This window comes from Echinococcus granulosus, assembly GCF_000524195.1.
Source record: "Echinococcus granulosus chromosome Unknown EG_S00168, whole genome shotgun sequence".
NCBI lineage: Eukaryota > Metazoa > Platyhelminthes > Cestoda > Cyclophyllidea > Taeniidae > Echinococcus > Echinococcus granulosus.
The window spans coordinates 87,325-108,931 of record NW_020170548.1 but is presented as its reverse complement, the minus strand read 5'-3'; the positions used below and the strand labels follow the sequence as shown (position 1 = coordinate 108,931).

General features: G+C 41.6%; 1 protein-coding gene across 1 annotated transcript in view; it reads left to right on the top strand. All coding sequences in view use genetic code 11, as the record gives it.

Moving 5' to 3' along the window:
* Positions 1-3,109: 3,109 nt before the first annotated feature.
* The window catches only part of EGR_09808 (Transient receptor potential cation channel subfamily M member), a gene marked incomplete at both ends in the record, with an annotated part of 32,932 nt that continues 14,434 nt past the window's right edge, over positions 3,110-21,607 (top strand). Inside the window, 14 exons of the mRNA XM_024499057.1 lie at positions 3,110-3,160; positions 4,689-4,762; positions 6,423-6,612; positions 9,001-9,214; positions 9,332-9,538; positions 11,705-11,829; positions 12,315-12,477; positions 14,578-14,755; positions 15,982-16,105; positions 16,130-16,174; positions 17,342-17,414; positions 18,449-18,555; positions 19,327-19,524; positions 20,069-20,125. Of these exons, the coding sequence (XP_024346536.1) occupies positions 3,110-3,160; positions 4,689-4,762; positions 6,423-6,612; positions 9,001-9,214; positions 9,332-9,538; positions 11,705-11,829; positions 12,315-12,477; positions 14,578-14,755; positions 15,982-16,105; positions 16,130-16,174; positions 17,342-17,414; positions 18,449-18,555; positions 19,327-19,524; positions 20,069-20,125 (1,806 nt within the window). The remainder of the gene's footprint in view (positions 3,161-4,688; positions 4,763-6,422; positions 6,613-9,000; positions 9,215-9,331; positions 9,539-11,704; positions 11,830-12,314; positions 12,478-14,577; positions 14,756-15,981; positions 16,106-16,129; positions 16,175-17,341; positions 17,415-18,448; positions 18,556-19,326; positions 19,525-20,068; positions 20,126-21,607) is intronic.

Here is a 21,607-nt window from a genome sequence, read left to right as displayed (position 1 = left end):
CAACTTTACAACGGCCATATATTTAGCAATCTGTGCTTGGGCAGCGGAGTCAAGATGAGGTCGAGCAGGCGGGTCAATGAGCAATTAAGTTGAATGGAATTTAAGCGCACTTAAACAGGTATCGCGTGCACTCTGTATTTCATGCTCAAGGAGGGTCACTTTTAGAAGGGTAGCGCGCCCCTGATTATACACTTCTTGAGGCATTTACTTTGGAGAAGGCGAACCGCATCGCCCACTTAAGCCACAATGATTTTCCACTTCAGCGGAGTGTATTGCAGTGCGGTGCAGTTAGGCGCGGTGCAGTGGAGTGCAGTGTGATCACAAGCGTGGGTCGGAGAAGTTGGAGCATTATAGACGTGATAGAATTGCCTCATGTGGTAGGATTCCTCGTTTACGTTGGGGCTGCACTAAAAGCGAAGTAGAAAGCATCATCTTTTGTCAGGTCTAACCTTTTTTTCGTAGCATCACTCCTTGGGTGATGTTTTATTATCCCTCTTCTACGGGAAGGAGGGAACAGCAAAGTTGTCAACTGAGTATCTGGAGAGAAAATTTGGTAATTTTCAGGGATTTGCTTGTGGTACCGACCCATTGTGGCCTCAGAAATGCAAGAGATGGTTTGTAAGCAGACGTAATAAGCCATGAATTAGTGCCAAATATAGTTTGGCAGTAAAAGATGGTAAGAAGGTGGCACTATTTCTGAATTGCGAGGAATGACGTGTCGGTTCTACTACGCCATTTCAAGTACTTGGGGTTACATCATGCACTAGTGATAAAAATGAGCGATGAAACAATCCTTTGACATTGGCATTAGCAGCAGACGTTGCTGTGGCTGAGACCGAGGCGATGGCAGATAGTGGATAGGTTCTGCAAAAATGAGTTAATAGAAGGAAGCCTCGAGGGCTGTTAGTCCGTTTACCACTTCTACTGACATGCAGTTTTAAATGTTGACGTCCACCTAATGAGAAGGAACTCAATTGCACCGTCAAAAAGTACATCCACACGTATAGGCATATGTGTATTCCAAAGTTTACTAAATCTCCCTTACTGTAGCCTTAGCTCTGAACATCATTCAAAATAGCATTTTACAAAAAACTGATGGAATTACCACTTTTCCCTTCATTTAACCTGCATTCCCCTTTGCGTATGCAGCCACTTTCTCTCGTTTTTTGATGGTGAGCTCTTAATTGTGAACTAACTTACTGTTTCGCTCAAAGCATGACAATTTTAAGATAGAGTTGTGCGCCGAAAATTTCGGCCTTCTATACAAATCTGCTTTGCATGATATGCTCGAAAATTACCCATTCCACCTTAGTACTCAAAGCCGACAACAGGACCGCTTCATGTACAGTGAGTACGTTGTTTTCTATTCACAACGCAGGCTTAGATGAAAACAATTAAAATATCTTTACTAACGCCGACTGTTCTTTTACTCATAGTTAGGTGTGGCTTTACGCACACCTCTGACTTACTATTTTTATGATGCACACACAAACTAGCAAGTGAGCAGCACCACAGCACTATCATTCAGGCACACATTTCAAGTGCATCAAAATTTCTTACTTCTACTGTACTGTTTGCCAGCTATACATATAGTGCGTGGATCACCAACCTTGCCATAGTTTGTGATAAGACTAACTAAATCAGAGCAGTTATCTCCGTTTTTCATTAAGATATATCGCAAAATCACATTTCCTTACGCATCTCACTGCAGCATAAATCGGTGCAATGAGAGGAGACAGTTTTACCTAATGCATAAAATCTCACATTTGTGCTGAAATACTTTTTTATCACATGGCCTTTTCATGGCAATCGGTCAGAGTAAATGAGAATCACATTCAATGCTAGTGTATGGTACACGCAACCTGTCGACTCTCCCACCTCCGCATGTATTTTTCATCAATTTGTGACAGTTGGATGAACCTAAATGTTTTCCTTGCAGATTACTTGCACTCGAAGTAGCAAACAAATGCGAGATATTCTTGGTAAAAGAACCAGTAAATGCTCCTTTATTTTTTAAATAACAGCTCTATCCGTTTCAGATTTAATGCACAGTGTTGTCGTCATTTGGATTGTAGACTGTGGTTTTAGTGGAGGCCTCTCAAGTATACGATTTCTTACTAAATCGCGCAATTTGAACATTTGTCTCAATTAGGAAACTGTGTCGCTGGTAGCGATTATATGCACGTTTCAACTGGTGTCGTTGTCATTGTATCCAAGTGATGAAATACCGGTTTGAACGTGGCGGTCTAAGGGCACTGTGCCAAGTCGTCTACGCCCACTGCTACTCCTGTAGTCCAAATGCCAAATTCGTTGGGATTCTCGTCTCCCCACTCTATAGGATTGACCGTATAGTTCAATGACGCCTTGATACCAGCTTGCGACTAATTACTTTCATGCTCTTCATCTTTATCTAAGTTCTGCTATTTGAATTTCGAAATTAATTTAAAGAAAGTCGAACGCGGATGGGCTTAAGATTGCGTTGTGACAATAAAGAAAGTTAAGTAGGAAAATCGCTTTTCCCTACGGATTGCGTGGCAGTTAGTTTATCTAGACCTGTGAAAAAATTTCTTTGACTGCGACGGGTAATTAAACTATTTCCCTAACTTCTAGTAGGCTGATGGATTCGAAATTTGACGTGTCAATTTGTTGCCGAGCTGCTTATTCCATTGGACACGCATGGGCTTAGTGAAGTCGTGGAGAGAGCGAAAAACGACCACATAGGCTTCGATGACTGCTGCCAATAATTTTTAACTGATTTTAAAGGGCAAGATCCTTGTTTTTGTGCTCAGCTTTTTGGAATTTGCCTTCGCCTTGAAGATTAAAACGACGGTTGCCGCTACTCTGATTACTGACAGACTGAATTGCATAGACTATTTGGTAATCATTATGTGACGTGTCGAATGGCTTGCATGCACTCAACTCCACACATGTAGCACTTTTGGTGCCGAGTGATGAATTTGATTGGAGGGAAGAGTGAGCCTTATTATCATTGGTTTTGTTTAAAAAATAAAATATATATATGGCTGCAAAGTCAATTCTTTCATAAGATCCTCATAGTGAGTGTGTTAGTTTTGATTCTACGCCTTGCCTATTTCTTAACACCCGAGGGATGAGAAGTACCTCCATGCACCCTTCCAAGTCAGCCTCATCTTCTAGCCGGGTGAGTTGATGGGTTTCATTGTTTGTTTGGTTCCTTTAAAAACAGTTTTTTTGGTTTAATGTTTGAGTCCTTTGATGCAGTTACTTATTTTTTGGCCTGCCGTTTCAATTCAGACATTTCTTTTCCGAATTATATGCTGTCTTCTGGAACAAATTGTAAGCTTAAATCATTAAATGTATTGAATTAGTTACAAAGTGACTTATTTTTCTGAAACGCTCAATGCTGTGAGGATTTTTTTTGCAGATAGAAGGTTAGGTCATTCCCTGCAGCTAGAATACACGCAAAACATGCATTGATAAGATTTTGCAGGGAAATTTGAAGTGTTCTTTGTACAAAGTGACCATATGAAAGAATTTTTAAATAGTGCACCTGTAAATAATTTAGTGAAACCTTTGCGACGGTGGCTTTTGACCTGATGTTTATTGCCCACTTTTAATGCAAAACCACTGATATTCAAGGTATCATTTCGTTGATTGAAAAGTCTACAGAGTGTGACTATTGTCATAAATGTTAAATTTCTTTGTTATTGCAGAATTATTTGAAACCATTTTTTGTCAAACACATGATCCGTCGCAGGATTTAAAATTGCTTTTCTAATGGCTTTTTTGCCCAGGTGAGATAGTCGCCAAAACATGCACTTAAAATATGCATTAGGTATTGCTTTGTTTCAGTGATCAAAGGTTTGAATAAGAAATTTATTGAGTCAGTCAAGCAGTAATTTTGATTGTTACGGCTGCTGTGAGCCTTAGTTCACATAGAGCACCTAATTAGTCTGAGAGCCTTACTTCTTTGGAGCTGACGATTACTTGCAACCCAACTTTGCAAACACACAAAGAATTTTTCGATCTAGCCAAAACTCTTCTTACAAAGAATAGTTATTTTTGACCCAAAAGATACCGTGTAGCTTGAAAATTTCAGACCATTATGAGGAATTCCTACACTTTCGACTTGCAAATGACACCATGGAAGTTGGGTAATATGGACTGAAGTTTTAAGGGCATTGGGGAAGTAACTACTCCTTAGTCGCTGAAATTCAACCTAAAATTCCTAAAACGCGAGCAGTATTTGTTAAAAGCGCTTATAATGTCAAAATTTTGCAAAGGTTTAGTTACACGATGCAGCTTATTTGGATTTGTCATTTGCACAAAAATTTAGCTTGGCCGTTACAATTTGCGAATTTACTTGTAAATTCATTCTGTGTTTAACACACCATCGCGAAGGCTTCTCTATGCAAACGGGTACCTAACATTAATGGAAAGTATTCAATGTCTAGTGAACGTTATTCCGATCATTAATGAGAGGTAGTTAATTCATATTCGTTAAAAGCCTAAGACGGTTCTCTTTCTTCAGTCACTTAAGTGTAAATATCTACGAGCTTGTATGTGCCTCATTTCGCATATCATTTTTCTCAAACCACATTAAAAGGCATTGGAACAGCATAACAGGCAATGGTTCCACCTTGGTTACTGCAGCATTGCTTTAGTGTTTAATTCACTCTAATCCTGTCATTTGTTCTCCTTTCTTCTAGCCTACATGGATTGAAGAGAAAATTACCCAACTCAAATGTGTCGAATACGTTCCGTCTAACGACTCTTCCAATCGGTGAGTTCTTTGCTCTTTTCGACACTGCAAGGAGAAAGGCTGACGTCAATAACGATGACCTCTGCTTGACTCCTTTGATTCTAAAAGGGCGGAATTGTTAAAACTCTCCTTACCCTAGCATCAGTGCATACAAGAAAAAAGGAAGTAGACTGGTGTGGTGACTGCTTACAAAAGTAGTGCCGACATCGAACTTTGTCAATACTTTTATTCTTGCCTGTTCGTAGAAGTTTGTGCAATAGGGATGGATTTAGCTTGAACAGCAACGAACGAACAGTCCATCAAACTAGTCAATGTGTGGAAGGCTTGGTGATGTATAGGCCAATTTGAAACACGAAATGAACCGGTTGAGACTTCTAGCAGAAATACTCAAAGTAGTTACCATTCTCTCTTTAGGACAGTGTGGAAACTGGGCTGCTGGATGGATTTGTTACATCCCATCCAGCATCATATATGTGGGATATCCTCTTTGCCACTTGATGATAGATGGATGCAATAAATTGTATTGTGAACAAACTGGCTGAGTATAAGACAGCAAAGTAGAAATAACAGTTATAAAGTAGATTACCACTTTTTTAGTAATAACAGAAATAACTTTCGGCCAAGCACACCTTTTGGAAATCCTGCTGATCAACTTTTCCAGGAGATGCTGGTGATGCAAGTTTCAAACAAGTCAGTGTTAAAAGCAAATTTGTCTTGTAACAACCATCTTAAATTGGCCGTTAGGGTACAGCAACAAGGTATGATTTGATCATAACTCCACTAACGATCTTGTAACATGTGAAGCACCTCGGTACAACTGTCAGAGAATCTGGAAAGCTAAATGGGTAGGCAACGTCAGAGAAATAGAAGAAATAATTGCCGGAAGAGACATTTGCGCAAACTCCTGTCCTCAAATTTGCGTCAGGCATGGTTGAGGAAGTGTTTGACTTGGGTATTACTTTTGAAACACCAGATAGTTGGATGATGAAGGAGCTAAACCGATGGAATTAAACGGTTGCAAATCTAAGTGGGACAGCATACTAACGGAAAGCCTTTTCTGCTTGAGAATGCACACGTGTCCTACAAGATGGGTACGTGATGTAAAGCGAAATGCATTGTAGATTGCACTATCACAACCTCTGCACCAAGTCTTCAACTGTACCAGTTTAAAACATTGATAAGTTGTGCTGGGTCATGAGGCTTAAGAGAGAGGAGTGTTTCCTTTCATTATCTCTTCTCCTTCGGCAATTAGGTCTTCGTCAGTACATTTCTACTTTCAGAGTAACTGTTAATGCAGAGGAAATTTTGGCTTAACCGCCGTATATTTGGGTACCACTTAGAGAAAGCACATGGGTTTTCTGTTTCGGAAGCGAGTTTATTGCAATGAACGAGATGGCCAAGAGATCAGTAGCATATGCGGCATAAGCATTAGTGGGCGAGTCCATTCATCTGCAAAATAAAAGGAATATTTCCTGTTGCTCCTCAAGGTAGACAAAGGTGCACCGAATAAGCGTCACAGGCACGGGTGTCAGAACCCCAATTCATTTATTTCCTATTTTATCATTTACCACATTTTGATCAGTTCATCCACCCAGTCTTGCTTTTTCCTGCTTTTAATCCCTTCGTCAACCTATTTTAATTGATCTTCCTAGCATTCTTCCATGTATAATACTTCTTGCAGATGCAATTGTGGTCGACTCTTGGAAGAACACGACCCTGCGTTGAGCCGGGCTGTGCGTATGAGCTCTGCGATGTGTCAAATCGAGTCGGAGGGCGAACGATGGCAGATCAAAAGGCACACTTGCGAGGTTCCCACGACAGCCTTTGGCACTGTGGAATTCCAAGGCGGACCGCATCCCACCAAGGCCAGGGTGTGTTTTCATTCCTTATCTCCTTTTCCATTCAAACCACCTCTCTGTTAATGGCTAGTCCAGCCTGACTTCCCTTTTAAAAGGTTTGTCAAGCACTATTTGTGTTAGTTCAAATGGCACAAATATTCCTTAAACGGCAGTTAATGACTTGACATTTGGTGGATGTGTGTACTAGTCTGCATCTACATTTGACAGCGGTGGCAGCAGAGGCAATATCGAAATTGCGCACTCAAGCAAATGAGATGTTAGCGCAGTTTTCAGTATGACTTGCCACAATGCTATGTGTGTGCTGTGATATGTGGAATGAGTCACAAAGTGGGTGTTTTTTGTTGCGCTCTCGCCCCCACTTGCCTCCCATCCCATGTCGGAAACTGGCAATTTAAATTAATGGCTGTAATTCAAGCATGCCTACTTGCGAGAAGTCCACCTCTTGCTGCAAGCATTGCAAAGTATTTGCCGACTACGTAATAGCAGTTGGCAAATAAGTCTGGGATGGAATGAATGTTAATAGGACCAGGCTTACCCGTGGCTTCTACGGGGGAAAGGCAATGGAAAGGCTAAATTCACAGCAAAATTGTGTCTCCTTTGGAAGGATGATAGATTGTAATGGCGGTTGTTTCAACAGATTAGATGCTTTATCAAGCTTACGGTAATTAACCAGTCTTTACCGTTAAAACCACTCTAAATTTTTTGCCAACCTCTATTCACCTCTCCATACCTCAGTCAATTTAAACATTTTTTGCTACCTTGTAAAAATTAATTTCCAAATAGCCTCATTCTTACCAACGCTGGCTGGAGTATGCTGTAGTGTGACAAAAACTTGAGTATTCACTCCTTTCTCTTATAAAAATAAGCAATAAGTGGGCTGATAGCTGCTTTGTTTAGTGCTAATTTGGGTAACACTTAAGTAATCTTGTAGGATCAATAGCTAGAATAGTATATACTTAGCCAAAAATCCAACATTTGCTACCACTTTGATGCGCTTCCTGACAAAGTGACAATTTGTGATGCGAAGCCTTAAGAAGTTTTAAAAGATTTCCACACTTACCTTGGAACTGATGAAGATAGAGGGGAGAGAAATTAGCAGTCTTGCTTGGCCCCATGACGGCATAATCCCGTTTTGCACATCCAATTTTCTTAACAGTTCGGAAAGTCAGATGGTTGTGACTCCTTGTGATGAAGATAACTGCTGAACTCACACATGTCATCTCTAAGAACTAAGGATTTCTCACATATCTTTTTAGTAAGGTGTGCCATAAGCACAAAATAATTTTTTGCTGGGTTATCTATGGGTCAATTAAAAAGTTTGATACTGGTCCCACCCGAATTATCGTATTCACAGTGCCTCGAATGTCTACCTACAGCCATGTTGAAAGGTAGCATGAAAGAATTCACATGTGGTAACCGTGGAGTGAAGCGGAAAACTTCTCGTGTAATTTGGATCCACCAATTCCAATTGCTAACAGCGACGTGAGGTGCTTTTCACCAGCTCCTCTTCTACACTTGATTAATATTAGCCGTCATAAAAGTTAGAGACCAAAGATGAAAATAATGAACACGGCAATATATGAACCTTACAAAGCTGGCAGCGTCGTGGATCAAGTTCATCCGCTACACCGTCAGTTGCTTAGGCAGCGATCGCGGTGACATAGTGACCGAATTGTTCCTGGTGTTTGATGGCATGAAAAAGGCAGAAAAGGAACCCACTTTAAGGAGTAGAAATCACCTTTGCTTTTTGATATGCGTTGTTGTTTGACGCATTTATGCAGTCATCGCAGAGTTCGGTAAATCACTGGAAATGCTTAATAGCACAATTGAATCATTCCAAAACCTGCAGCGTGTGCTAAGTTTTTTTTTTAAAAATTGCACAGTTTCGTAAAAATAGGTATTTAGACCATTAGGACTGAAAGATGTGATCGCAGTGCAATTTGAGGGCAGAAGTCGTTACAATAAAACTATCGAGCGCTGTTACATTTACGTCCGGCAGCGTTGTCTGGCCTCTTAACATGCACCGGCTTTAGGCAATGAGACACTTGTCGACTATTACCACCACGGTTGCATTGCAATTAGGTTGATGAAAGTCCGAGTCCAAGTTTAATTTAAATCATCTCTAATATTTTGACTATAGCATCGTCAGTAGCCAAGCCTAGCTACTTCCGCCGACTTGTGTGCATATAGCTCAGGACACAACAGGAAAGTCTGCTGCTCGTAGTGATGTTGCGGGGTGAAAAACTCACATCATTTACGCCACGTAGCATAGGTGTGGGTGTAAGCCAAATACCGCGCCACCATTGTAAATTACTGAGGAAAAATCCATAGTTAAGTACACAACTGAAGCAATATAATTTGTACCCGTGTTGTCAGTGCGTTTGCATTTTTTTGTTTTAGTACGTGAGGCTGAACTACGAGACACCTCCAGAGACTGTGGTGCAGCTGCTGCTGCAGGAGTGGCGTCTGCCCATACCCAGTCTGATCATCTCGATGCTAGGGGGTCTGGCCAACGCATCGCTTCGGGCTAGGTTGGGCTTCGTGGTGAAGCGGGGCCTGCTGCGAGCAGCCAAAACTACGGATGCGTGGGTCATCACCGACGGTCTGGATACTGGTAAGTGCATCGTTCGGATGACTGTCAAGCTGACTTTTCAATCAACTAGCCAGCTGCCTGTTTACTCACGGCTAATTTTATCAATCTGTGGCATCAGCTGCCCCTCGTTTACTTTAGCCATCTGTTGGGTGATTGCCTTGAAAAGCCAAGAAGTGACGGCAGTAAATAAGGATTTAATTGTTAAGTCTGATATTGACCTTAGCGTTGAGGACGTTGGCACGATTCACTTTATTAATGTCATTCAAAGTGTCCAGATGATTTACGGAAGTTCAGGAGTCGAGAAAGTCAGACAAAGTGTTAGCGCCATTAATGCGCTTGGTGGAAGTAAGTGTTCACCATGACGATTGGCGAATGAGATTGAAGGCCTTATTTTCTGCTTGGTATTCAGAAGACTATCCATAAGGATTTTTCGAATCTGGCTAAAACCAAAGTAAGCTCCTTCATGTGCATATACTGACCGGCGAACTCAGGAGGCTTGAACAACTGAGGGTCAAGCCATTAAAGTAGCTTTTCTCCGAGTGTTGTCACGTCAACCACCCAACTTTTCCAGCAAATTCGCTAACTTTTACGCTTCCGATTAACACTCTAATGATTTGTTTGTAAGTTTAGCCAAATATCGATGCATTCAAAACTAGAGGCAGTTTGAGTTTGCTCCGATGAGGTTTCATTAAGAGATTCTGGCATTCTAGTCGTTGTTTTGATGCATGATATAACTCTTGGATTCTAGCACCGCACCACAACGCAGAAGAGGAAAGCAGTAACATGTGATGTTTGGAGTAAAGGCACTTTCAAAATCGAGTGACATTTGGTGGGAGCAGCGTAGCAGTCAACGAAATTGAAGAGAAATTGACCATGGCAGTCCAAGTGCACACTAACGTAATTGACATGAGTGGAATGCATGACATGGCAGTTTGCGTGACACCCATGTGGTAGACTGAGCAGGGCAGCGGAGACTGCTGTAGGCAGGCAAATAATTTAATGCGCTAAATCAGGAATTGCCGAACTGTGGTAGATGGTGAAGTCGAGGCCGAATTTTGACAAAATAAATTCCTGTCATCCCTCTGTCTTGTTAGAATCAGTGGTCTTGTACTGATGCCCTCTTCTTGTGAGTTTCTTACAAGTTTATTTTTATAGTAAATGTCAGATTTTGGCACTCATTCACTAGAGAATCCTTCATTGTAGTGCACTGCAGATCGAGTAGAAGTTTGAGAACATGGCTGGCGTGATTGATGTATTGGAAATAACCATGGGCACGCAGCCCTGTCTTTCGTCTATATTGGCTACTTTTGTTTCAACCACTTCTAAATTGATAGAGCGCTAGATAGTATGGTTCTTTTCATCGCTAACAAAGTTGAAAGTCTTTATTATTGGGCTCCAATCCTGTTTTATTTTCCAACAAACAGAGATATTAGCTCCATAAAGTTTCGGAGAAATGTGACCAGAAGATATTGAGTGCTGCTGATAGGTGCGATTTCTCGAATGCATCCTACCAACTTTGTGTCTCACTTACCTGTGAAGAAGTCACGAGTCCCATGAATCTACTAAAAAACTTATCAGCGGTTCTGCAGTACTCTAAGTCTGAAAACAATGAAATCAACATGGACACAAAGCCGAGCAGTTGTATAAACCTTAGGCATGCGGCACCATTTACGTGTTCACTACCGGGCCTTTGAATTGACGCAATGGCCAAGTAAGGCAACTACCCCTTAATCATGAGCCACCCGCAGTGGTTTCAGTTATTTGAACGCAGCCGATCTAATTAGGGCATGATTTCTGCAACTATTTACATTCATTAACTGATAAAAACAATTCACGCGTTTAAGGCGCCGAGCTATCCTGCTAGGATTCATTTGTGTCTCGCAGAGAGCAAACGAGAAAACGTGATGGCGGCTTAGAGACTGCAGAACGTGCGGTGCAATGAACCGTCTCCTTCAAACACCTGTTAGTTGGATATATCAAACTGAAGATAGTCTACTAGCATATTTTGAGTTCACTCTGGGGGTTTCTTCAATTTCAGATTATGGGATAAATTTTGTGATTGTTCGTATCTATTTGGAGTCATTTTTTTAAATACCTGAACTAATCTCCCTACAAATTAACCTTGACGAAACTAAAATGACAGTTTTTGCGGTAAGTCACCTCGTCAAATGACTAATTCTGACGTTGTATGCGCAGCCCTTCCTTGCTACTCAATCGAAATGTAGCTTTGCTCAAGTACAGAGGTACTTTGTTTAATTGTGCAGCGATTGGGAACAACGACCATTAAGAAGATTTGACTGCTGTCACGGTAAAATAAAAGGTGAATTTGAGGTAATGTACGAAGGTTCCTTTGAGGAAAGCCAGGAGCATGCCCGCCTAAGTGACACCAGGCGTCTTAACGCCCTGCGCTACTGGAAGCTAATCAGGATCTAGTATTACCTCACGGCACTTCATACTGGATTCATTTCTTTCTTACATCGTTTTCTCTTCTTCGCTCCTACCACACTGCAGGCGTGACACGGCTCGTGGGCGAGGCACTGAGAGAGGAGGTGCACGTCCGGGGCTCCAAAATCGTCGTCATTGGTATCGCGCCCTGGGGTGCGGTGCAAGAGCGCAGCATGCTTATTGGTAAAAATGTAAGTCTTTTGCCTTCCCATTGCTCATCCTATCTTTCATTTACATTTGGGCAAATGCCTTACCTCAAACCCTTGACTCAGCACCCAAGGAAGGCAGGCATTATTGAGCCATTCATGAATAAATGTAGAGGAGCTTAAGTGCTCTGCATTTTGCACTGCCTTTCGATGAGCTTAGTGTTTAACTTGTACTTAGTTGGTGGCGTCATCATTTGAAGCCATAGCGCTTTAATGCACCTAAACTGGTGTTGTTGGAATTCCCCTCAAACTCTGAATAATCAAGCCACAAGCAAATGTATGTGCCGCACCAAATACATTCGATAAACTGCGAAACAATTTATTGCACACTGAGATTTGACTTTTTCTTAATGAAATAAAATAGACGCAAGTGACCAGTAAAGAAACGTGCTCCTGCTTGACGCTAAATTGGTTTGATTTGACTATTGTCTGTGTTTTGACCACAGCACGCCTGTCAGTATCACGCACAGGGCACGTTGGCGGGCAAGCAGGAGACAGCCCTGAACCCGCACCACAACTACTTCCTGTTGGCAGACAATGGGACATCGGGCAAATTCTCCTCCTCTGGAATCTGTCTTCGACGTCGACTTGAACAGTACCTCGCGCAGGAGCGTATTGGCCCACGCAAACTAGGTGAGTCACTCTACTCTCGACTTGCAACCGCGAAATGACGAAAGAATCCGGCATTGATTGCGTCAGTGACATATTTACTATATGAATGCTATGCACACATTATTTCGACAATCTCATGTATGCGTGACGCCTCCATTACTAACATCAGTCTGGCATCGCAAAATTATGACATCTGTTCTATTTTCTTTAGAGCATGTGAATGTTTGTTGCAGAGAATCGTTAAAAACAATTTAAATTTTAAATAATGATGCAAATGGAGAATATTCTTAGGCTGGGGGTATTTACATTGGCTAATCTTTGAGCAGCAGCTAAAATTGATGAAAAATTCATGGGGATGTGTGCCAGTTCGCCTGTGGTGGGTAGACTTCCCCCAAGACCATAATAGCGAACGCGTTGACTGTGTGATGGAATGAACTTGCTCTAGAAGGTTGTTGTCTAGAGTTAAAAGAAGGTGATCAAAGCCACCTGCTTTTTGACACTTTTGCCCCTAATTTCGTCGCACAGATAAAGTAAGGGCGATGTCTATCCACCTCTTCCACACCTTCCTTTCAAACTCACAACTTGTCACTTCCGTATTTTGGGCTTGGCTACACGCAACTCTCGCAAATTCATAGTAGCGTTGTAGCTGCAGGCACTGCTGCCAGCTCCCAATGTGATACCGTAAGTGACCCGACAGGCAACAATTCGACCTCAGTGAAAGTGTTTGAGATAACAGATTACGGTCTATGATTCCTAAATTGCCCTGTTTCTTCAAACTGCAATAGCTTTATCTATTTTTTGACTGTAGTGCTGAAAATTGTCCGAAAGCAGTTACTGTTACCTATTTCTGATTTTCTGCTAAGCAGGTGCCTTGAAATCCACTGTTCATAGCTCTCTCTTTCCACTAGCTGATGATGGATATTCATCAGCATCGTGTTGATTTTAAGGTCTAAAGTCTCAACAACGGAACCATTGATACCATTTCCACTGATATTAAATGGGCTAATGATTCCTCTTGTGGCAACTTTTGAATTGACCTCATGTGTACTTATAGGAATTTCTAACCATAATCTTCAGAATTTGAAATGCCCCACTGATGCTAAGATTTCTGGGTGTTAAATGTCGGATTTTGCCAATTGCTTGCTAGCGTATGGGAACTTTAAAAGAGTAAGAAAGTGTGCGGGCGCAAGTACAACTCGTAGAGTGTAGACGCGTTCTACTCTGCTGATATGGTATTCTTTGTTGAATTCTGCCACCACTATTCTCCGTGGAAAGATCTCATGCAGTGCCCCAGGACGGAAGAGTGATAGAGGCGCATCGATATCTTCCTCCTCCGTATTTCCCTGATAACTATCATAGGCGATGATTGCCACCTTATGATTGCATGCAACATAGACAATTTGGAGATAAAAGTGAGACTGATGTGGCTAGGATTAAGTTTTCAAGGTATCTGGAAATAAATATGATTACAGAAGTGGAATTAGTGGCAAGCTTGCATCTAGGTGTCAAAATTCGAGATTGTAATTCTAGTTGTTTTGCCTGACAAAATCTTTTAAGAAGACTTCTGCTTTAACTTATTAATGTACTTGGTTATCTTCGTACAGTTGTTAATCTTTCTGCAGTGGCATTAAGTTGGATAGAAGATAAACCCAGCTTTAGATGCAATGCACAACTAGCATAAATGGCTGAATGAATTTCTCTTGGAACTCCGAGGTTTTGCTTTTCACCCAGTTTTCAGCCGTTTACCCGTTAGATCATTTGTGCATCTTAAGTTGACCCAACTCACGCGGTTAGCACGCGTGGTACGAGGATCGCGATGGAGAATCGGCTTTCACGATCCAGATGCTATTTTTGCTTTAATAAGATAGAAATTTTGACTAGTTGTTTGCCATTTCAACGATTGATCAAGAGCCAATAATTCATTTATCCTCAGACTACGAGCCTTCCACGCAAAGCAGCCTGTACGAAATGCTCTTTGCTAGAGTTCGTTATCAGGATATTGACAAATAACAAATTGAACAGATTTGTGATGCTTGGAAAATGCGGCAAAAGTGTTAAGCACACAATTGCTGCAAAGGTTAATTATTCACATGACAACATTTACTCGTTTGTTCGCTACAGACGGTCTCAAATCGCGAGTGCCAGTGGTAGGTGTGCTGATAGAAGGTGGGGTCCAGACCTTCCGCAGAGTCTTTGAACTCCTCACTGGTAGCATCCCCGTTCCCGTGGTCATCTGCGATGGCTCCGGACGCGCTGCGGACCTCCTTGCCTTCATGTGCCGACATGTTGGACCTGATGGGTCAGTGATTTGGTCTCTGTCACAATTTCTCCTCTCCTAGGCTGGCGTTCTCATGTACTGCTCAACTCTTACAAGAGTGAGGCCTTCTGTGATCAATTTTCCTAGTGACCCTCTCTATCCTTTGACGCCTGCATTCTTTTCGTCTTCATCACCATCTTCTCTTTCTTCTTCTAAATCAGTTTCCCCCTTTCCTTCCCGCTCTCTGGATGTTAAAAAAGACTAGCATCTGCTATTTCACATACTCTTGATGGGTTTTAAGGAAGTCCTGGCTAATCATACCTTCTTGGTAACCATTCACAATTCCTTCCATCCAGTGATTTTTTTACTAATTTCTTCTTGTTCCAGGCCCGCTTCTTCTGCCTTGAAGGTAATGATTCTGCGTTTCTGCACTCACGGTAAAGACGAGTCTATTAGACGCTCTGTCTAGCTCTTTCGCATGGCCGAACCGTTGAGAAGTTTTCATGTTTTCGGAACTCCTGAAGCGGCCTCCTTATTTTCCCATATTCCCCACTGCTCCAGTTAATCTTCGTGGGGGCTGTGAATAGAGAATAAGTTAATTTTACCACCTCTTCTCAATAGACCTTGTCGTCTACTTTGCTCATTATCCAACAACTTTACAATTCTGAACTGATAAAATCAAACACTCTGTGTACCCACTCATTTAGCCGGCTGCCTCACCCTCTCCGGTTCTCTACTCCTTCGTTTAACAGTAGCAACATTCAGCCCCACCCCCTCCATTGCATCAGATAATCCAATCGTTTCTTTCATCTATCAGCATTGTTAAGAAGTCTTTTCGCATTGACATGGTTCCTGAAGTCATCTCTGCAGTTTTAGAACTGTTGACGTTAATTGATCAGTCCGTGCTTGAGACCTGCTTTTATTCAAAATCATGGCCAGAGGATGAGCTCATTTTGCATTAGCATTCTCGATGAGTGGACTCATTTCTACACAGCACTGCTTTTGTTCTGGTACCAGAAGCAAAGCTGCTTGCATTGCATTCAGTTGGATTTTAACTCTACTTGCCTATTCTACTGGTGGTAAAGTAATCTTTGAAATTCGTTATGTCACTCCTTTGATAAATGGATGAATGGATAAATCTGGGCACGCCTCACAAATATGTCCCAGCTTATTGTCAGGTCTTAATGCTGCCCTGTCAAGGAAATTGTAATAAATTGAGAGAGACATGTGGTAAACTAATTTTTAGTAGTAATTTTCCTTTGCTGCAGAGACCTGGTACCAAATCTACGAAGAGCGATGATTGCCAGCATTGAAAAAACCTTCCAGTTAGGAAATGACATGGCGGAAAGTGTCTACTCGGACATGAATTTGTGTATGAAGTTTTGTCACCTCGTAAGTCATTCCTTTTCCATTCAGATAAAACTGAATGATATTTCAGCTGATGCCTACCACAACGAGATCGTACGTGCATTTTACAGTTAGGCATTACGTTTAGTCAAGCTCAACGGTGACTTCCAATGCGTGTTGATATTCAAATGGATTATTTAAGATGAGAAATGTTTCCAGGAGGACAACAATGTCCGTATTGGAGCATTTACAGGTCATTTTTATTGAAGAGACGGAGGCGCCTAATCGCAGATAGTATAATGAAAGCTGTACATACTATTGAAGAGAAAGTGAGTGCGTAAACCGACACGTAGACCCCAGAGCATTGTTTTCTCAGAACATAGTTGAACTCGCGCAGGTGTCCTACTGAGCTTTCAAAAAGACGGCGAATAAGTGCAAAATTTTTAGGATCGATGGGAAGAAGATTATTGAAAAGTGCTACCACCTCTATAAAAGTCAACTGTAAATGCTTGTGCCTTTAACAGAGGTTTTGCTTTGGCACACTTAAAAATTATCTGATCAAAGCTGTCCCCATGACTACGGAAAAGAAAGTGCAACAACTGCTGCTGCGTTGAGATTTATGCAACCATTCCTGCTGAACCAATCAACTTCTTTGTAATTAATAGCACTTTCGGCAAATTTCGTATTGTGACAGGGGAACGAAAATGGCTCGTAAATTAGTCCGCATCAACTGGAAGTGTGATATAGTAGATAGCAAGATCAAAGCCATTCATAATCGACATGGGGTCATAACGCAATGGAAGAAGGACTCTTGGGCAATGTAGCCATTGAGTGATACCCTCAAGGTGTAATTTCTTGCAAAGTGTAAGAAGGAAATGCATATTAATTCGGATCCCCGTTAAATGGGTAGACTTGTGGTGTCAAATGTTAACCAAATCAATTAGTGCTTTGGACTGGCCTATTTCAAGAGAAGGGCTGTGTTGACTGCGTTAGGAGAGTTACTCAGTTTCAGTTGACAAAAATGAAAAAAGCAGTAATAATACTTAGAAGTAAAGCAACAGTCTATCTAACGATAAAATGGATCTCAGAAATGTCAAGTGTTGGTAAGAGCTAGTTTAGTTTTTAAAAGTAGTATCTTATCCATTGTTTTCATTTCCGACACGATGGGAGTAGGCACTCTCTTTAGCGTACCAGATTAGCACTATAATTTGTGTTCTTTTTCGCTTGCAAGAGTGAAATTTCGTTAGCCTCTCATATTTTTTTGTTTGCATAAATATTCAGATGAGCGTCTTTCGGATGGGAGATGGAGCCTCGGACGAAATTGATTTGACTATTCTAACTGCACTGCTTCAGGGTGAGTCCAAAGCTTTGCTCTTTCGCATGCGCAACGTAGGAGTTTGTAAATGGCTTTTTCGTGGTTTAGATAAATACCAAATCTGTAACAGGGGCACCCGATTTGATTCAATTCTCACTCTCTTCTGAACGTCATCTTTTGTTGCCACCTCTTCCTTAAAGTCATTGGTTGGCTATTGGGGTAGTAGGTAGTTGTTATTTAATGAAATATACGGACTGGATCTGGGCTAGACCCATGGATTTTGCTGGTGTTCATTCCATCACTTTAGTCCTCAGGAATAAATGCTCATGACATTTACGCTACTCACAGCTTCAAGCGTCACGACCAGTGCCATGCCTCCTCAAGTAGGTCGTTCGTCGCTTAAGGAAGGATGATGTTTACCTGACCAATCAACCACCCTCTTATTCAATTAATCCAACTGTCACCATTCGATCGAATTCTTTGGTTGGCAATAATCGTGGTACTCGATGAGAATTTAGCTTTTTTCTTACTTGTAGTAAAGGAATCAGTGGATATTCCAAATGTGTGCAGCACTTTCGAATAACTCGTAACGATGGAATTGACGGTAGAGCTATTTCTAGTGCCGTGCCAAGCAATCGAGAGTAGATCCAACATGCTGTTTTAGCAATAATGATGAGCCAACAGCTAAACCTGCATAAACATGTATCTATATGTAGATAGTGAACGCGGAATGAGAATGTGGAAAGAGTTAAGTGGTGCGTGAATCGGAGATCTTGCAGTTGTACAAGCTGGATTGTGAAGTTTCAAAGCATTCTCTCGAAGTGGGCAATGGTGTTCGAAATAAGCGAGATATCGTCATCTTGGTGAGGGTCGAAGCAACACTATCAACTCGGGTACTTTTCGTCTGGTAGATCCACAGTACCAATCAGGAACCTTGCTAAGCTCCAAGGAAAGAAGCGAGAGGCAAATTGGGGCACCTAAATTGAGTCACTGAAATTTATTTATTTGCTGAATTTCGTGGAATGGTTCTATAAGGGACTGGATTGAGGTCTCCCTTTTCTCCTCTGTCTCAGCTCCCGGACAGGACCTGAAGCCGCTGGACCGGCTTTCACTCACCATGGCATGGGAACGTCCTGACATTGCGAGATCACAAATTCTTGTCAATGTTAATGACTGGTCGGTAAGTTGCCCATCCTTTTATCGCTGGCATAGGAGACGCCTGTATTGGTGGTATTGCCAGCGAACTGTAACGCTATTCTGACCAATAGGAACTTGGTATCTCATCTGGACACGGGCTGGTGCATTTGCAATGTCGGAATTGATAAGATTTGCAACTGACTACTCTGTCCCCAATCTTGGGGCACTAGTTCTTCGTAGTGAACTAGAAACCCTTTTAAGAAATGTGTTATTTGATCGAGCATCGGTATCAAACCCCATGTCTACACCGTACATTTCAATTATTCAACATTGTGATGGCGTTCCTGTTCTCAACTTTCTTTAAAGTCATTGCAGTAAATGTTGGGTACATAACGTTTCAGGCACGTGTTGACATGCAAAAGGTGTATTTCAGCCCCAGTCATGTTTCATTTTCCAGTGATAAATTGACAAGGAATGCTAGAAATTTAGGCCACTTTTCATTTTCTTGCCTCTTTTGTACAATCAACATGGTCGTTAATGATCTCTCCGTTTGATAGTTGCTAAAATTACCTCTTCACAGGGATCACATTTTTTAAACTGATCGCTTAAGCTCCGAAAAAAGTTGCATTTTTATTCAAATCTGATTACAAAGTGGACCAATGCATCTTTCAATTGTTATTTGGCTGTGCACATCCCTTCGTTTCTTACTCCCATAACTAACCATTGCCCGTGCATGCGTCCCCCTTAAAGACTGTCGAGGTAGTACGAGCTTTACATTGATCAAACTTCCATCAAATGCCAACTTTTCAACTAGAATAAGATCCTGGAAAATGCAATGACAAGCGCCCTTATTGACGATCGCTTGGAATTCGTGCAACTGCTACTGGAGAGGGGCTTGAATATCTACAAGTTTCTGACGGTTCGACGACTGGTAGAGCTCTATAACAAATGTACCACGGGAATGAACAACTTTATCAGGCTTCACCTTAAGATATCAGATTGCGCCAGTTCGGTAGGTTTTATAGGACTGCTTTGCATGTAACACAGCTCATGAGTTATCTCTGAATACCAAATGAGGCATAACATTTAAAATGATAGTTTAATAATTGACTAGCAGAGTGAAGGGAAGGATGAGTAAATCGAAGTGGTAGAGCTTCATGCCAACATAATAACGAGTGATTGGTAAGACACTGAGAAAGCCAGTGCTAGGGCAAATGTTAAAAGTGAACACCCGAGGCCTATAAATCTGTATGAATTTGCGATCGCGATGAAAAATAAACAAATTCTCGCTACAATTCACCTCTTTGTCAATGACAACTTTTAAGCAAATATAATCGGGCCGTTCACAGGTCCGTTCTGCCCAATAAGTTTCTTTAGAACTTTATTGCGCGTCCTCTTGATGAGTTCGACATGAGTTACTTTGCATCCTTTACACCAATACGGTGTTTTGTATACTTCTGGAGGCATACGTTTGTCTCAACCCTCTAGACTCACACTCTTCCCCTACACCTACTCTACGTAGCATGTTAGAACCCTATTTTTCATCCTCACTCCAGGTAAGATTGGCAACCCTGCCATGCCTGATTGCAAGATCGGTCGGCTTGCCGGACGGGGTTAGTCGCGTCACACATTGGCTGCAACCGATCATCAATACCCTTACCTAAATTTTCACATTTTCAAAACACAAGTGAGGAAACTTCTAGCTCCTTACGCTGTCTCATGGGTACAGTGTGCACTGGATACCATTCTCTTCGTGATTTCGTCTGCTGAGAGCCAGAATAAGCCTAACTTTCCAATTAGTTTGCCATACCTTGATTGTGCAAAAAGTGGTTTATTATAATAAGAGGGGAACAAAAAGGGGCGGCAACGTTGAGAGAGGCAAAAGGTTGTAGACTCAATTGCGGTACGGCCTTGACGCAAGGACTCTGGTACAGTTGCTTTCAAATGTTTCGAGTTTTCGCAAAGCGTGAGATTATCACAAAGCGATTCGTGATATCTCGTTAATTGGTCCTACGAAAAATTAGTTCTAAATATTGTCAAGGTAAATTAACACGCTTTGCCGGGCGTTGATTTTGGACTACTTGTCTCAACCGCAATGTGTACGCTTCATGCACCTAACCCGAAATAAGTTGGCCTATTCAAGTGAAAAGTATCGCCTAAATACAGAGCAATCTGGTAAATTATGAGCTGTTTAATAAGAAGCATAAAATGCGAGAATGTCCTCAAAGTATTTCATTCACTGAATTAATCACCATTCCAATTCATCACTTATATTAAATAGGACACAGACTTGCCGTGCACTCTAATGGCATCAAGTGCTCTGCTATCAGAGGCCAAATACAGCTGCTTCCATCTCAGTTTTATTTTACACTTGTCTCTTTCGTTTCACTGATCATAATGTGTTTTTTACAATGGGAACAAAGTGTGACAGCCATTGCTTGGAAAGATCGTTGAGGGGGTGTGGAGGGCGATGATGAGGATGGGACACTAGTTTCCTTCTATTCTCATATGATGTGTGAGATCCTCCCATTGAATTACTTTAATGTGCTCATAAGGCCACATAGTCCACTATCGCGCATGCTCAAGAATGTAGGGCCTTGCTGAAGGTGTTGCAGCATCCATCTTTGTGTGCTTCATCAATGGAGGCAAATTGTTGAATCAGATTTCGGACAATGGGTTCTCTTATCGCATAACTGCTCGCCTTTTTGTAAATGCTCTGAATAATGTTTGACAAGAGTTAGACTCTGCTTGTAAAGTGGACGGGGTCAAACCACACCCATCAGGTTCATCCGATATTTTGTAATGTGGAGGTGGGTTGAAAATGAGGAGAAAGTAGCAGAGGGCGCATTGAAGGGTGTCTATGCTTTGTGAATCATTCAAACTATCGTTTTGAGGGATCAAAAGATCTCCACAATTCGGGCTAAACTAAATCCACTTAGCTAATCTTGGCAAAGACCGTCTTGATTTGTTCGCTCATCCATGTCAAATTCTATTACTAACTTTTGATTCGGGGAAAATTTCCACTTAAAATAGCGTTTTGCATTACGTATAATTCATGGAAGGCATTAAGACAATTTAGCCTTGTTATTATGCCT